The sequence below is a fragment of the Spermophilus citellus genome (assembly GCF_964194105.1).
Source record: "Spermophilus citellus genome assembly, chromosome: 9".
Classification (NCBI taxonomy): Eukaryota; Metazoa; Chordata; class Mammalia; order Rodentia; family Sciuridae; genus Spermophilus; species Spermophilus citellus.
The window spans coordinates 115,766,890-115,785,715 of NC_138191.1; the positions used below are offsets into that span (position 1 = coordinate 115,766,890).

At 37.0% G+C, this 18,826-nt stretch overlaps 1 protein-coding gene and 1 long non-coding RNA gene across 6 annotated transcripts in view; both read right to left on the reverse strand.

Moving 5' to 3' along the window:
• Nucleotides 1-884: 884 nt before the first annotated feature.
• The window catches only part of S100PBP (S100P binding protein), a 40,007-nt gene continuing 22,065 nt past the window's right edge, over nt 885-18,826 (reverse strand). For 4 of the 5 annotated variants that reach the window (XM_081306912.1, XM_081306909.1, XM_081306911.1 and 1 more), the window contains 2 exons: nt 4,172-4,232; nt 885-1,972 (listed from right to left, as the gene is read on the reverse strand). In XM_081306912.1, coding sequence (XP_081163038.1) covers nt 1,913-1,972; nt 4,172-4,232 — 121 coding nt within the window. In that variant the 3' untranslated portion in view covers nt 885-1,912. The remainder of the gene's footprint in view (nt 1,973-4,171; nt 4,233-18,826) is intronic. The other variant, XR_014023611.1, reaches the window with a different exon arrangement.
• Nucleotides 5,799-6,739, reverse strand: LOC308656159. Its single transcript, XR_014023612.1, has 2 exons — nt 6,195-6,739; nt 5,799-5,992 (listed from the first exon to the last, which is right to left on the reverse strand). It is a non-coding gene; the product is annotated as an uncharacterized lncRNA (long non-coding RNA).

Consider the following 18,826-nt stretch of genomic DNA (forward strand, 5'->3'; position numbering starts at 1 on the left):
TTTAATTTTAACTACACTTTGGTCTCAAAGGTGGGTTTGGCATGTCTCACTCCATTAGGCTAATTTAGAACATCCTGGAGAAGTGACCAGTTAAGTAAATGCCAATTATGCCAACTGAAATACAGATTTAGACTACTGCCTTTAAATGGAATTTCTTCATTGCATTTTACTTCCAGAATCTAAAACAAACATCCAAGGAAAAGAGAGTCCTTGATTGGTTAAAAACAGTAAACACTTAGGGATATCTATCCAAATTTATTGGAGGCTTGAATGACTAGTCTTCTCCCAAGTCCATTTCTAAAGTGGGTAGAATGTTTAAGATGGGTTACTCACATACAAATATAGGGCTGATAAAACAATACAACCAGAGAGGCTACAGCAACTATGAACAACTTTCACAGAGTGAACAGCAGCAGCATGAATGCCAGACTGCAAAACTTCCTAAAATAATGTCTAGAGCTGTCTGTAAAGAGAGAATAGCAAATTTCTAAGATGTTCATTAAGACAGATGCACAAAGTCTGTCAGCTTTGGTTAGAACACCAAACCTTATGATCAGGTAATGCTTTTGTGCACATGCTCAATCACAATACCATTAGACCCACTTGAATAGTTATGTGAAGGTATACATCCAGGCCTGAAAAAAGAGGAGATGGTAATATTCAGGGTCTAAAGGCACCTGTTAACCAATAATGGAAACGAGTAATAATTCCAAAGTATCTCCCACAGGAGGAAGGCTCCTTGGCTAGTACTCATAAAGTTAGGATTCAGCAGATGAAACTAAAGACCAACTGACATCTCAATGACATTGGGCAGCTCTTCAATAAAGAGAGCAAGGAGGCCGTTCAAAAGAGGCATAACCATGTCAAAAAGGATATATAAATACTGCTTTAAGAACCCTAGAGAGCAGAGTGGCCACTGGGGGTGGGGGACAAAAAAAAAAAAAAAATCCTTGAAGGAGGACAGAAGACAGTCACAAGACCACAAGGTATTTAACAGAGGTTAGTCAGCAGTATTCTGTCAGAGTTAAGATGTATAAGATTTGTAAACACTATGTGCAAAATAAGTTTAACAGAATGAAAAATCAAAAAATAATAATAAAAACTGGGCTGGGGCTGTAGCTCAGTGGTAGAGTGCTTGCCTAGCATGTGCAAAGCCCTGGGTTCTATCCCCGACACCCCAACATGGGAAGGAGAAGAGTAGCTAATAGGTACAGAAAGGAAAGGATTTACATTTTCAATTTATCCTTTAACAGGATTTTTCTCCTATTCTATTCTACTTAGAATGTCCTGAATTGCCAACTTTAAAATACTGACAGGTATTCAGAGATTCAAATTTAAAAAGAGGGATTGTAAAAAGTGACATATATCCATTCACAAGTCATCAACAATAATTAACACTGGCACATAGCCTGGTAAAGAACCTATTCCTTACAGTAGATTAAAAGATTGACTTCTTTGGGGCACCAGAAGTAGACTTCACCTCTGCCTGTATACAGGTGGGTGTTTTATTGAGCCTGGGTATTTTAGCTTCATGTTGGCTTTCAGGAGGCAGCCACCTTCAACTTAAATAAAAAATTAAAAAAATATATATCACCTTAACACTGCTTATACACAATACACAGACAGGCACACAAAATCAGGAGTGTCTTCATACCAAAAAAAAAAAAAAAAAAAAAAAAAAAAAAAAAAAATTCAAGTCAGCAACAAGTATTTCCGAAAGGTGACAAGTTCTTTAAATAAAAATCTTGTGAAAAATAAATTCAAAATATATGAAGCAAAAAACAGCAGAAGAAAATGAGATGCTGCTCTGGACAGGACCCTGGATAGGGACTTTCATTGCTGATGTGATGAGACAAATGGACTGTACAAGTCAGGGAGACGTTGGAACCGATGGTGGCTTCGTTTGTTCCTGTCAACCCACTGATTCAGACTGTATCTTTGCAGAGGTTTCTGTCGGAACCGGGCGTAATTTCTACCAAGAGAGAATAAAAACAGGAAGAATATTTTAGCTGAAATGGCTACATATAAAAAAAGCCAGCACAACTATTTTAAGAATATTTTAACTTCATCAGAAATTAATTTTATATTTTGATTCTCATAATTTTAGAGATTTTATACTATTTTAATTATATAAAAGCCACATCATAAGTACTATTTCCTTCCAACTTTCAAAGCTACCTAATTCCCACATAGGTATTGTGGTGGGATGTGCCACATACATAATGTTCCAAGGAAAACTAATATATAATAGTGTTTAAAAAATTTACTTCCTTCAGAAGTATTTCATTGCTTACATCAGACCTGTACCTCTAACAGGATCTCACTGTCACATAGCTCAAGGTTGCAAGGTTGCTCAGGACACAGCAGTTAAAATTAGAATAAAATTCCCAGAGAAGGTAAGTCATAATGTGAGTTTTACATCTCAAGTTTAGAGACTGAATAACTACAAGCACAGACTCAAAATTTCTTTCTTTCTTCTTCCAGTACTGGAGACTGAATCCAGTGGCACTTTACCATTTAGCCACATCCTCAACCCTTTTAATTTTTATTTTTAGACAGGGACTTGTTAAATTGTTGAGGCTGGCCTCAAACTTGCAATCCTTTTGTCTCAGCCTACAAAGGGAGATTGGAGCCACTACACCCACTTCACAGTAAAGTTTTCTGAGAGTCTCCTTTAGTCATGTGCTGGGTGAGGATTCTAAGACTGAGATAATCTGACCCCAATCTCAACTCCAAAACTGTACTAATAACCACCTAGCAAATGATTTAAAAAGATGTAAATTCTTAACCCTTCTTTCCTCAACTTAATGACTTAGAATCCTTGGAGTCATGACCTAAACATCTATACCTGATGTTTACCTGTCACTATATGCAAGTACTTGCTGAATTCTTTAAATACCTCATTTCACTGAATGCTACTGAAATCCTCTGGGAAAGTATTCTCATTTAATTCCCGTACAAGTAAGGAAATTAAGCCTCATGTTAAGTTGTGCAAGGTCATATAGCACGGTAAAGAAAAGAGCTTGGATCTGAATTCACATCTGACTCCAAAATTTATTTAGTAACAAGTACACTGCATATATTTTTGGTGTTGTTGTTTTGCCCCAGCACATGCTAAGCAAGGCCCTGCACATGCTAAGCAAGCACTCTATCACTTGAGCTACACCTTGAGCCCAACACTGCCTTGATTTTTGAGAAACGCTATGATTTTGACAACTATAGAGGAAACATGAGTATAAAGGCCCTGAAGGGAAAACATTTCTGACATTTAAAAACAAAAAGGAAGCAGTGTAATCAGAACAGAGTGAGCAACAGCAAGAGTAGTAGGTGATGAGGTTGGAGAGCTTAGGCCAAAGCACACAGGCCTTTGGAGAGGACTGTGAGGATGGGAAGATAGAATACGAGAAGTTATCAAGCAAAGCAGAGAATTTTATTCATACTCTCTGGCTGCTGAGTTTGAGAACAGTAGACAGGCAAGGGCAGAAGAAGGGAAATTTTATTTTATCTTATTTGGGTACCAGGGATTGAACTCAGGGACCTCTGAGCCACATCCCTAGCTCGATTTTGTATTTTATTAGAGACAGGGTCTCACTGAGTTGCTTATGCCTCACTAAATTGCTGAGGTTGGCTTTGAACTCAGTGATCCTCCTGCCTCAGCCTCCGAGCCACTGAGATTACAGATGTGTTGCTACTGTGCCCGGGTAAAAAGGGAAATATTTAGGATTCTTGCAATAATCCAGGTGAAATGGTCAGATTTTCGATATGTACATAGAGCCAATAGGATTTGCTAATGGATTTAATATGGGAAGAAATAGGAGTCAAAGATGACTCTAAGGTTTGTGAGTGACTGAAATCAATCTGTAAAGCTGCACTGCATCAAGAATCCAGATTTTGGAACTAGAAAGATCTTTTGACATCAATTAGTCCAACATCTACTGATGACTAAAGAAGTGAAGTGACTTGTTCAAAATCACACGGCTAGTTAAATATTGCTAAGCTAGTATTAGAACCCAGGTTCCCTGAAATTCAGTATAGTTCTTATTTCATTCTACTGCAAGGTTTCATTTTCCACCTCTGAAATTACAACCCCAACAATTACAACCCCAGCTCCCCACCACATTCCCCTTGCAGCCAAGTTTTACCCTTTTCTTCCCTCTAATTACCCACTCACCGCATGGTGAGATCCGAAGGATGCTGCCGATTCATCAAAGCATACAGCTCCCCCGAGGTACCTGTGATACAGAGGGATCATGGTTAGGAACTACTATGTCAGCCTAGGTCAAAGTAATTATTTTTAGGGAGAGAAAACAGGCACCAGTCCCAATAATATCTCCTTGTGATTATCACAAGCAGTTGGCACAAAAGCTACAAGCCAGAGTAGGGAGCTTGCTCTTAGATGATGATGGTGAAGCAGCAATGGCAGCCACTATTCATTCATTCAATACTTATTACCTCCTGCAATACATAAGGAATTGGTCCATAGGAATATGGCATGAACAAGACACTGTACCTGCCTTCAGTGAAGTTTATACAGGAGACAGGTGATTCTAAAACAGTGTGATAAATAAAATGATAGAAGAAATATAGGCTGCTACTGAGACTGGGAAGTGGGGATAAGGGAAAGCCTATCCAAGGGAAGTAAACCGTAACAGGGATCTGAAGGATGTATAGAAATTAGTGAGGTAAAGAGTAGGAGGTTGGGTATCAAAAGAAAGAGCTAATACAAGGTCCAGAGACAAAAAGATAGCAAAAAACATTCAAGTAACAAGAGGAGTTTAGAACAGATGGAGGTGGGTGCTCCTTGCTAACAAGAAAAATTGCTAGAGACAATTTCTAAAATACCTGGGAGTCTGGCATGTACTAGGCACATTTATAAACTTATTATATTAAAATTAAAAATGTAAAAAAAATCTTACATAGAGATGTTATTAACATCATTTCAGAGATGGGAAGTTGTGGTTCAGGGAGATATATTAGCCATAAATGCTTACTCATTCGACTAGCTCCCATGTGACATCGTGTTCTTGCCAATATGTGATAATGCTAGTTTTGCACTTAAGGGCTAAGACTTAGTATTTTATTTCTGCTTGTTGAGATTTTAGCCTAATTTCTCTAGACCAATGACTCTCAAATTTTAATATGACTTATATCAAATTGGATGGATTTTAAGACAGATTGATGGTATATATCCATTTTTGATTATGTAGATCTGGGATAGGGCCTAAGGATACACATTCCTGAAATATTCTCAGAGTTGCTGATACTACTGGTCTGAGAACCCCACTCTGAAAACCACCATCCTAGACAATGAAGACCTTCTTTCAACTAGTTTACATATTTCTCATTATCTTTGCTATTACTCTTTCAGGTACCAAGAGCAATTTAGGCTACAGACTATCTTCTCAAATTCTAGTAAAGATAAAATTTAACTTTTAGGATCAGTATATTTGAAATTTCAAGCAAAGCTCTGTAGAAAAAATATATACTTTGAAATTAGGCAGACTTGAGTTAAAAAATTCTTTTTTTTTTTTTTTTGGTACGAGGGATTGAACTCAGGGGCGCTTGACTTGACCACTGAGCAACATCATCCCCAGCCATATTTTGTATTTAGAGACGGGGTCTCACTGAGTTTCTTAGAACCTCACTTTTTGCTGAGGCTGGTTTTGAGCTATAGATCCTCCTGTCTCGGCCTCCAGAGCTACTGGGGATCACAGGTGTGCACCACCGCACCAGCTTGAGTTAAAATTCTAATCCAACCACTAACTAGCTTTGTGACTCTAAGCAAATCATTTTATTTCTTCTTCTTCTTTTATTTTTGGTGGTGCTAGGGATTGAACCAGGGCCTTGTGAATGCTAGGCAAGCACTCAACCAACGGAATTATACCCCAGAACCATTTTACTTCTTTGAGCCTCACTTTACTCATTTACCAAAAGCAGACAATAATACTATTTAGTTTGAAGTTGAGTACTGAGAATACTGTACATAAAAGACCTAGCACAGGGCTGGGGATGTGGCTCAAGTGGTAGCGCGCTCGCCTGGCATGCGTGCGGCCCGGGTTCGATCCTCAGCACCACATACCAACAAAGATGTTGTGTCCGCCGAGAACTAAAAAATAAATAAATATTTAAAAAATTCTCTCTCTCTCTCTCTCTCTCTTCTCTCACTCTCTCTTTAAAAAAAAAAAAAAAAAGACCTAGCACAGCTGGGGATGTAGCTTAGTGGTAAAGAACTTGACTGGCTTGCCAACTATTGTTATGGAGTTAGAACCTCAGGCTTATGTTAACTTGCACAGATTCTTCAAACCCTTTGATAATCATCTTCTATTTATAAGGAAAAATGTTTATTAAATGGACCCATCTACATGTGAACTATATGATATGCTTTATAACACCAGAAATTTTTTCTAACCATATGAGATAGTATTTTTCAGAAAAAAAATTTATAAACTTATTACATTAAAATTAAAAGTTTCTGTGCAGCAATGTAGTAAAACATTACCATGGTACCTCACTAATATGTAAAATTTTATTTATTTATATGCAGTGCTAAGAATCGAACCAGTGCCTCACACATGCTAGGCAAGTACGCCCCTACTGAGCTACAACCCCAGTCCTGTAATTTTTATGTGTCAGGTGGGCCTGATGGCATACACCTGTAATCCTCATGACTGGGGAGGCTGAGTAGGAGGATCTTAAGTTGGAGTCCAGCTTATGTAACTTAGTAAAACCCTCTCTCAAAAAAAAAAAAAATTTTTTTTTGGTGCTTGGGGATTTGAACCCAGGGCCTCAAGCATACTAGGCAAGCACTTTACACTGAGCCACATCCCCAGCCTCCTTCTCTCAAAAAAAAAAAAAAGGAACTGGGGATGTAGCTCAGTGGTAGAGTGCTCCTGGTACAAGGAAAAAATAAATAAAGTTTCTGTGGTGCTTAAAAAAAAAAAGCATAATCAATGGTGAAAGATAATTTACAAAATGAAAAATACTGGGAAGAAAACATTTGGTTCAAGTTTAGTGTCCTTTCTATTCAAAGATAAGTCTTCACTAAAAAAAGAGATTTAAGGGCTGGGGATATAGCTCAGTTGGTAGAGTGTTTGTCTTGCATGCACAAGGCCCTGAGTTCAATCCCCAGTAACACACACACACACACACACACACACACACACACACACACACACACACACAAAAGATTTAGGACATGAATAGACTTCTCAAGTAATGCAAATAATCAATAAACACACTGACAAGACTATTTAACCTAAAAATGGAAAGAAAACATTACTCTTACTCCTTAAAGGAATATAAATCCAAAATGAGTTTTCCCTTTAAAAGAAGTGACAGATTAGGAAATGCCTTGCCAGAGCTCGGGGCAGTGGGGCATGCCTATAGTTTTACTAGGAAAGCTGAGACAAGATCACTTGAGCCTGGGATTCCAGGCCAGCTTCAACAAACAGCAAGACTCTCTTCAAAACTTTTAAAATTTCCTTGCCTGCTGGATTTGTTGAGCTAAAACCCAAAGTCTCAATTCAAATTGCCTTTCTTATACCCTACTCTCACATTGCTAGCACCTCTAATCTTCCAAAAAGGACATTTCAGTGGGAATGGGAAAAAATCAGTTTTGTAAAAATTTCAAGACATTTTTCCTGTCAAAGCACCACCAAATGAGGGCTGGCAACAGAAATTCTGTGTCCATCAAAATGAAAACACAGATTATTTGTAGACCATGTCCTTCAGCTCACTCATCTCTAACATCTGGATTCTACAAGACTGCCCAGGCAGTGGAGACAAGGTATACTATAAACTTGCTATAAAGAAACAAATTTATATTCAACAATGAAAAGACTAGCCCATTTGGCCACAGGAGTCTGCTATTTAAATATTCAACTGCTAGGAGTCAATGTCAAGCAATAGCAATTTATACCTATTTACCACATATCAGGCATTTTCCTGTGTGCTTTACATATTTTTTTTCATTAACTTTTTTTTCCCAACAATCTTGTTTCCCCATCTCACAGACAAAACTGTTAAAAATTATAAATAGAGGGCTTGGGCTGGGGCTCTACGGTAGAGCGTCTGCCTCACATGCGTGAGGCATTGGGTTCAATCCCCAGCATCACAAAAACAAACAAACAAATAAATAGATAATAGGCAGAGAAAAAGGAGGCTGAGGCTGGAAGACTGCAAGTTCAAAGCCAGCCTCAGCAATTTAACAAGGTTCTAAAAGCAACTTAACAAGACCTAGTCTCAAATTAAAAAGGATTGGATGTGGCTCTGTGGCTAAGCACCCCTGGTACCGAAGAAAGAAAAAGAAACTGGGGATGTAATTCAGTGGTTAGTGAAGTACTCCTGGGTTCAATTCCCAATTAAAAAAAAAAAAAAAAAAGAAAAAGAAAAAGAAATGTTAGGTTTTTTTTTTTTTCATTTGCACTAAGAGCTTACTGTTAAGACTATAGTAACCCTTATATTAATAAGACATAATGATCTAGAGATGATGGGCTAATATATTAAGTACTTCTTATATGTCAGGCTCTGCTAAATGCTTTACAGATATTCTATTACTGAATTCTAACAACCATAGTGTTTTTTTAAAAATATTTTTTTAGTTCTAGGTGGACACAATATCTTTATTTTGTTTTTATGTGGTGCTGAGAATCGAAGCCAGTGGCTCATGCATGCTAGGCGAGCGCACTACCACTTGAGCCACATCCCCCCATAGTGATTTTAAAAAATACAATTTTATTGTTGTTGTTTTAGTTGTAGTTGGACACAATACCTTTATTTTATTTATTTATTTTTATATGGTGCTGAGGATCGAACCCATAGAGCAAGTGCTCTACTGCTGGGGCACAACCGCACCTCCATCCATGGTGTTTTTTTTTTTTTTTAATTTTTTTCCTATTCATGAGTAAACCATAAAGTTTAGAAAACATAATCATCTATCACTAGGAAATGGTAAAGCCAGAATTCAAACCCAGGTAGGGGTGAAAATCCAAAAGCCTCATTTAAGCTCATAGCTTCAACCTCTTCTTCCTCCAAATTTAGAGATGCTAACAAGAATGGGAACATTTAAATTTTCTCTTCACAGTCTCTTAACAGATGGGCTTTCTTGGACCAACAATCAGTATCATGTGTTTATTTTAAGTTGCAGCTAAAAGGTACTGAAAACTGTCCTTTGTTTTGTGCCTAAGAATAAAAATTAAGATGACTACCCCCAACATTTTAGGAATGAGATCAGTAATTCATACAAGTCTTAATCTATAATTATAAAGTTGACTGGTTTAAGGGAAAAGTCAATTTAATAATTGTTCTTAATAAATTAAAAAGTGAATTACTATATCATAAGGAGAGGAGAATGGATAATCCTGAGTGTCTGCTATTACAAATGTGACAAGTTTTATAGGCTGGCATACTTTGTACCACGACTCCAGTTAGTGAAGTGTGGTACATGATCAAAGAACAGAGTATCTCTCAACTGCTAATGACTAGAAGGTGGCCTGGCACAACAGGTCATTAAATGAATCAGACACTCTCCTTTGGAATGTCAGCTTTAGTAAAGAGGATGAAAGAGCAGGAGAGAAAGAATAGCACCCAGGATTCTAGGAGAGGAGTCCCTACAGATAGCTAATAGAGCAGCAGAGGCTCTGTCCATAGAGACAAATTAGGGAAAATATGAATAGAAAAGAGAGTCACCCATTTCTGAGGGGACAAGGAGTTTGGCTCTATGGCTGATTCCTTTCACTATGAGGCCTGTCCATGCTGTTGAGAGTCTTTTTTTTTTTTTTTTTTTTTTGTAAATCTTTCTAACTCAGTAATTTAAAAGTAATTATAATATTTCTACTTCATGTAATCTAAAATACCTAATACAGAAAAGGGAACAAAAGGGAATGAAGAAGGAAAGAGAAAAAATTTGATCCAGGGGCATAGACTACTGCTTTTATAAATAGAAAGCAAAATAGGAGGAATAAAAAGAAAAAAAATAGTAGAAAGCAGGAATGCAAACATGTCAACTCTACCTCAATAAAACTAATGATACAAATCTTGACTGGTTTTCTTTGCACACAAAGCAAAAAGTAAAAAACCAAACAAACAAACAAAAAAAACAACAAAAAACAAAAACCTATTATACAGCTCATTGCTGAAGTGCTATATTACAGAGGGGATACTGAATGATATACAATGTCCTCAGAAATCCTGGCAAATGCAGAATCAGAATTTATATAACCACTGCTGCTTATGATCTTCAATAAAAATCAAAACAAGACTTCCACTTCTAGTCAAAATGAATGGGCGATTTAACCACCCACTGTAAGAAACTAGAAACTGGGCAAAATATATAAAACAATTTTGTTAAATCTATTCAGAGCTGGATGTGGTGGCACACATCTATAATCCCTGCTTCTCAAGAGGCCGAGGAGAGGATCAAAAATTACAGGTTGGCCTGGGTAACTTAGCAAGACCCTTGTCTCATAATAAAATAAAAAGCACCAGAGGTGCATTTAGTGGTAGAGCACTTACTAGCATAAACAAGGCCCTGGGTTCAATCCCCAGTACCACAAAAAACAAACACAAAATAACAATAAAAAATCCTATTCAGAATGTGATCCCTGAGGGATCAATTGGGATGAGTGAAACTTTACAGTTTGTAAAATAAATACTTTTTTTTTTTTTCCGTGCTAGGGATCAAACCCAAGGTCTTCCACATTCGAGGCAAGCAGTCTTACCACTGAGCTACATCCCCAGCCCCCAAAACAAACACTACCCTCCCCCCCCCCCCCCCCCCCGTTTTTTGGTACTGGGGATTGAACCCAGGGGCATTCTGTCACTGAGCTACATTCCCAGTCCTTTTTATTTGAGACAAGGTCTCACTAAATTGCTAATGCTGGCCTGGAATTGATAGTTGCTGGGATTACAGGCTTGCACCACTGCCCCAGCAACACTTCTAAATACAAGAAAGCAGAGACTATACCACCCATAGACCTGCGCGCGCGCACACACACACACACACACACACACACACCCCAAAAAATTAAAGGAACTCCACAAGCAAAAGGAAAATAATACTAGATGGAAATTTGAGTCTATAGAAAAGGGATCAAAAGCACTGGAAATGGTAAATTTGTGAGCAAATACAGTGGACTATTCCCATTTTAAAAAGTTTTTAAAAGCCAGACAAGGTAACACACACCTGTAATCCCAGTGACTTGGAGACTGAGGCAGGAGGATTACAAGTTTGAGGCCATTCTCAGCAATTCAGCAAGGCCCTAAACAACTTACTGAGATCATATCTCAAAATAAAAATTAAAAAGTGCTATGAATATAGCTCAGGGGTAAATACCCCTGGTTAAATCCATAGAATGTATGTGTGTATGTATGTATATATAAATAAATAAAATAGTCTTTAAGCCAGGCGTGGTGATGTGTACCTGTATTCCAAGCTACTTAGGAGGCTGAGGCAAGGCAAGAGGATGGCTTGAGCACAGGAGTTTTGAGGCCCAATCTGGGTATCATAGAGAGATGTCATCTCAAAAAAACCCAAAAAGTCCTTAATGAATGCCACTATCATATATAGGTGTAATACAATAATAAAACATTAAAAGATAATTGATTATGGCAAAAAATATTGAAGAGCTGTATAATATATGTATAAAAAGTGTATAAAAACAATAGCACATACACAAAAAAGTAAGCTTGGAAGTATCTTCTCAGGACCTTAAATTATATGTTAAGTAATTTTAAAGAGAGACTATGATAAGTCAAAGATGCATACTGCAAACACAGAGCAACAGTCAAATGTGTCCAAATATCCCTGGGATCCCAAGACCCTTCTGAGGATTCAAAAGGTCAAAATTATTTTCATAACAAAACTAAGATGTTATTTGTCTCTTCCATTTGCATTATCTCACAAGTGTATGGTAGCATTTTCCAGAGGCTATACGATATATTAGGGAATGCACAATCTGCACAATCATATAGAAAAAATCTGCAGTCTCGTGAAGTCAGACATTAAAGATACTTGAAAATTTTCTTATGTAATCTCCCTAAATGGGCCGGCTTTGAACTTGCAATCCTCCTGCCTAACCTCCCAAGCCACTGGGATCACAGATGCGCCACCGCAAGTAGCTATGGAAAGTGTTGTTGTTGTTGTTGTTTTTAATAATCCTAAACCTTTACTTAGTTATATTATATCCCATTGAGATCACAGTCATCTTAAAAACAAAAATTAATCTTTTGGTGTACAACCAGAGATGTGAAAAATTGTGCTCTATATAAATTGTAATGCAAAAATATTTAACAATTATTTAAAATATTTTCAAAAATTAAAAAAAGGAAAATTTATTTTTTTTAAAAGAGAGAGAGAGAGAGAGAGAGAATTTTTTTTTTTTTTCTGAGAGAGTATTTAGTTAGTTAGTTTTCGGCGGACACAACATCTTTGTTTGTATGTGGTGCTGAGAATCGAACTCGGGCCGCACACATGCCAGGCGAACATGCTATCACTTGAGCCACATCCCCAGCCCCCCCAAAAAAGGAAAATTAAAACAAAAATTGATCTTTTGGGGCTGAGGTTGTGGCTCAGTGGTATAGCACTTGCCTCACCATGCGTGGGGCACTGGGTTCGATCCTCAGTACCACATAAATAGACAAAATAAAGATATTGTGTCCATGTACAACATTAAAAAAATAAAAAGGTTGGTACATTCTGTGTGTATTTTAAAAATGGATTTTTTGAACACAACTTTAATGAGTTCAAGTCTAGCCTATTTTGGAGTCATTCTAACATGGAATAACATAAGAGGCAGAGCCTTATCTCAGGTAAGGTGAGGATCTTGACAAATAACACGACACAACATTACATCAATTGAACAAAGGCTAAGAAAGCTTTTTAGGGAGAGGTTTTTTGGTTTTTGTTTTTTAAATAAAATCACATATATTAACATGAAGTGGGCCTATTGTTATTTTAAAATGCACTAATATTTTAATAATTTATTAATTCTAATTTTAATATGGTTATGTAAAGATATTATCCACCTAAACCAAAATAAAATACTCTTGATATCTTCAATCCAAAAGCTTTTCTCTACTACCTAAGAACAACCACTACAATTACAACAAAGAGGTATAGGTAATAAGGGAAATGTGGAGATAAAATGGAATCCTCAAAAATAAAAAGAGCTAGGAAATGATGAAATAAAATATAAAGAATACACAGAAAAAAAAATGTAGCAAGATGGTAGTTTTAATACCAACCACATTAGATAACCACTAAATGTGGACAGACTAAAATTCAGTTAAAAAACTGAGATTGTAATATTTTAAAAGATAACAGACCCAGCTATAAACTGTGTATAAGCTATGCTTAAAGGCACAGGGTAAAATGATGAAAACACATATCATGCAAACGTTAATCAAAAGAAAGCAGGAATGGCTATGTTAATTTCAATGTAGACTATCAAACAATGAATAAGACAGAGGTAAAAAGAAATAGTTCATCATAATAAAGGGATCAATTTATCAAGACCATGTAAGTGTTCTAAATGTATATGCATCCAATAGCAGAGTTTCAAATACATGAGGAGGAGCTGGAGGTGCAGCTCAGAGGCAGAATGCTTGCCTGGCATGTACAAGGCCCTGGGTTCCATCCCCAGCACTGGGGGTGGGGGTGGGGGTGGGGTAGGAAGGTGGGGACTGGCAGAACTAAAAGAAGATACAAAGCCACAATTAGTATCAAAGATATGAACACCCCTCTTTTATTACATATTATAGGGTTGGGTACAGTGGCACACACATGTAATGCCCAGCAGCTCAGGAGGCTGAGGTAGGAGGATCACAGGTTCAAAGCCAGCCTCAGCAACTTAGTGAAGACCTAAGCAACTTACTGAGACCCTGTCTCTAAAGAAAAAATAAAAGGGCTGGGGATGTGGCTCAGTGATTAAAGCCCCTGGGTTTAATCCCTGGTACCAAAAAATAAAAAGCCAGAATTAACATAACACTTAAAGCAGACAAAAACTAAAGACCAATGCTCCTCAAAATCAATAACAAAACTCCTTTTATAAAAACTATTAGCAAGCCAGGCATGGTGGTACATGCCTGTAATCCCAGCTAACAGGAAGTTGAGGCAAGAGGATTGGAAGTTGAAGGTTAGCTTGAACAATTTAGCCAAGTCCCCACATCTCAAAACAAAAAAATAAAAAGGATAGGGGATGTAGCTCAGTGGTAGAACATCCCTGAGTTTAATTCCTAGTACTGAAATGTATGAATGAATGAACGAACGAACAAACAAACAAACAGAAAGTATTAGCAAAGTGAATTCAGGACAATTCATTAAAACCAAGTGAGTTCTGGGCACAGTAGTGCATGCCTGTAATCCCAGCGGCTCAGAAGGCTGAGGCAGGAGGATTGAGAGTTCAAAGCCAACTTCAGCAATGGTGAGATGCTAAGCAACTCAGTGAGACCCTGTCTTTAAATAAAATACAGGGGCTGGGGATGTGGCTCAAGCGGTAGCGCGCTCGCCTAGCGTGCGTGCGGCCTGGGTTCGATCCTCAGCACCACATACAAACGAAGATGTTGTGTCCCCCGAGAACTAAGAAAAAATAAATAAATATTAAAATTATCTCTCTGCCCCCCCCTCTCTCACTCTCTCTTAAAAATAAAGAAAGAAAGAAAGAAAGAAAGAAAGCACAAAATAGGGCTGGGGATGTGGCTCAGTGGTCAAGTACCCCTAAATTAAATCCCCAGTACCCCCCCAAAAAAAACACTTGAGTTAATCCCACGAATGCAAGTTAGCCTAATAATTAAAAACTCAAAAATTGTAAGGTACACAGAATAAAGGAAAAACATTATTATGACCTTCTAAATAAATGCAGAAAAAAATGTACCTGACAAAATTAACCACTCATTCTTGATAAAAAAAATCACAAATAAAAATTCTACAAATAGGGCTGGAGTTGTTGGCTCAGTGGCAGAGTGCTTGCCTTGCACATGTGAAGCACTGGGTTTACTCCTCAACACCACATAAAAATAAACAAAGATGTATTAAAACAAACAAACAAGCTCTACAAACAGAAGGGTAGAAAGGGGTTTCCTCAACCCAATAAAGGGCACTTATAATAAACTTATAGCTAATATCATGCTTAATGTACTAGAGATTCTAGCCAATACAATAAGACAAGAAAAAAGGCATATAAACTAGAAAGAGAGAACTACCTTTATTTATAGATAATATACCAATGTTATAGGTAACATACCAAATGCTGAAAAATCTCTTAAAAGTAGAAGGAAAATTTAGTACGATTTGTATAATATAAAGTAAAAAAAATCAATTAAATTTCTGTATACTAGCAATAATCAACTGGAAATAGAAATTTTAAAAAATATTATTTACAGGGGCTAGGGCTCAATGGTAGGGCACTTGCCTAGCATGAGTGATGCACTGGGTTTCAGTGATTCTCAGCACCACATACAAAACAAATAATACTCATGAATAAATTTAGCAAGACACATGTTAAGACCTGTTCAACACTGCTAAGAGAAATTAAGTGCAGCGGGGGAGGGGGCATGGGGGTAGGAGAAAGATGGTGGACTGGGATGAACATCATTACCCTTGGTACACGTATGATTGCACAAATGGGGTTGAACCCTACTTTGGGTAAAATCAGAGAAGTCAAAAATTGTGCTCCGTTTGTGTACAATGAACAGAAGATCATTCTGCTGTTATGTATATAACTGATTAGAATAAATAAAATTAAAAATTAAATGCATGCATAAATGGAGAAATATATCTCGTTCACAGTTCAATATTGTTATGTCAATTCTCCCAAAACTGACTTACAGATTCACAACAATAGCAATGAAATACCCAGTATTTCAAACAAAACGATGAGCGGATTCGTAACAAGAATGGAAATCCAAAGGACTAAAACAATTTCAAGATTTACTATGAAGTTCTGGTAATCAAGAGTGTGATACTAGCAAAAGAACAGGCATATGTATCAATGGAACAGAACAGATAATTCAGATATAAACCTATGAAAAGGATAGGTTTTTGTTTTTGTTTGTATCAGGGATTGAACTCAGGGACACTCAACCACTCAGTCTTTTTTTGTATTTATTTAGAGAGAGGGTCTCACTGAGTTGTTTAGGGCCTTGCAAAGTTGCTGAGGTTGGCTTTAAACTTGAAATCCCCCTGCCTCAGCCTCCCCAAACACTTGGGATTACACACATGCACCACCACACCCGGTGTACCAGGCATTTAACCAAGAGGTACTTTACCAATGAGCTACATGCCCAGTCTTTTTTATTTTTTATCTTGAGAAAGAGTCAGTAAGTTGCTGAGGGCCTTGCTAATTTGCTGAAGCTGGCCTCAAATTTGTGATATTCTTGTTTCAGCCTCCCAAATTACTGGGATTACAGGCATTTGCTACTGAGCCCAGCTAAAAAAAGGATAATTTTTTTTTTTTTTTTAGTACCAGGTATTGAACCCAGGGGTGCTTAATCACTGAGCCAACCTTTGTTATTTATTTTATTTATACCTTTGTTATTTATTTTATTTATTCCCCAACCCTTTTTATTTATTATTTTGAGACAGGGTCTCACTAAATTGCTTAGGGCCTCACTAAATTGCTGAGGCTGGCTTTGAATTTGCAATCTTCCTGCCTCAGCCTCTGGAGCCACTGGGATTATAGGTCTGTGCCACAATGTTTTGAAGATTATTCTTTTAATAAATGGTCTAGGACAACTGGATATCCATATGCCAAAAAAGAAAAGAAACAAAATGTACCCTAAGTCTTTATAAAAGTCACAAAAATTTGTATAAAACAACTTTGAAAAAATTGTTTAGCAGTTCTTGTAAAATGAAACTATATATGAATTAGTAATTCTAATTATTTAACTTAAGAAATGAAAACACACGTAGACACGAAAACTCATGTAGGAATGTTCATAGATTCTTTATTAATAATAGCCAAACACAACTAACACAAATATTCATCAACATGTAACCAGATTAAACTGTGGCACATTAAAACAGGAAAATAGAAAATTCAGCAGTAAAAGTAAAGAACCACTAGACTGGGGGTATAGTTCAGTGATAGAGGACTTGGTTTGCATGCTTGAGGCTCTAGGTTCCATCCCCAGCAATGGAAAAACAAACATGGATAAATCTCAAAAACATTGTCCCAAGTAAGATAAACCAGACACAAAAGAAAACTTACTGTATGATCCCATTTATATAAAATTCTAGAAAAGACAAATCTAAACTATAGGGGAACAAAGGAAAAAAAAAATCAATGTTTTCCCAGTGCTAGGGTGGAGACAGGGACCAGAGTGATAAACTTGGAGAACACAGGAAATTTCAGGGAGAATAGGGAGGCAACATTCTACCAATCTTGATTATTGTGGTTAACTTCACAGGTGCATACATGTGTCAAAACTTACCAAAATGTACACTTAAAATGGGTGCATTTATTTCATGTAAAGTATACCTTAATAAACTTGATTTAAAAAAAAAAAAGTCAAGGCAAACTTTCAGATATACAAAGCAGGTGGACTTTTTGATTTTAGTTCCTCTTGCTCCTAATATCCCTCACTAAATCAGAAGTCTCAAATCAATAACCTCAGCAACCATCTAAAGAAATTAGAAAAAGAAGAGCAAATGAAACCCAAAGTAAGCAGAAGAAAGGAAATAATAAACATCAGAATAGTGGGCTGGGGTGCAGCATTTGCCCTGAATGCATGAGACCCTGGGTTCAAACCCCAGCACCACAAATAAAAAACAAAAATAAAATAAAAATCAGAATAGAAATCAAAGAAATAGAGCTGGCACAACACTGTAACACACCTGTAATCCCAGCTATTCAGGAAGCTGAAGCATGAGAATCACAAGTTTGAGGGCAGCTTGGGTACCTCAGCAAGACTCTGTGCCAAAATATACTCTTTTTAATACTTGAGACATAGCTGCATGGTAGAGCACTTATCTAATATATACAAAAGTGCAAGGTCCTAGGTGGGACTCCCAGTACCCCCCCCCCACACACACACACAAAAAAAAAAAAAAAAAAAAAAAAAAAAATCCAAGAGAAACCTATAGGCCACAAGAGTTAATGGGGAAAGACTCAATATTTTTCAAAGACAAGGTAACAATCTCATTACTTGTATTCAGCATTGTAGTGGAGTGCAGTAAGACAAGAAAAGCAAATGATATGCAAGTTAGATAGAAACAAGTAAAAATGTATTTATTTTGCAGACAACAAATCATCTATGTAGAAAATCTGAGGGAATCTATAAAAAATTAGTAAAACTAATAGGTGAATTTAGGTAAGATTGCAGAATTCACAATCAATAGTCAAAACTCAATTAAATTTCTATTTCTTTTTGGTAATGGGTACTGCACCCAGAGGCGCTCTACCATTGAGCTATATCTCCAGCCCTTTTTAATTTTTGAGACAGGATATAACTAAAATGCTGAGGCTGGCCTTAAATTTAAGAACCTCTTGCCACAGCTTCCCAAGTCATTAATATAATGCATGCACAACACCAGCTAAAATCATATTTATTTATTTACTTATTTCTATGGACTTGGGGATAGAACCTAGAGGTGCTTTATCACTAAGCTACCTACTTTCCAAGTCCCTTTTATTTTTCAATATTCAGACAGGGTCTCACTAGGTTGTTAATGCTGGCCTCAAACTTACAATTCTCCTTATTCAGCCTTACAATTCTCCTTATTCAGAGTTGCTGGCATTACAGATGTGTGTCACTGCTCAGTTAAAACTTCTGTTCTTTAAAAGACACTGTTAAGAGGGGCTGTAGTTGTGGCTCAGCGGTAGAGCACTTG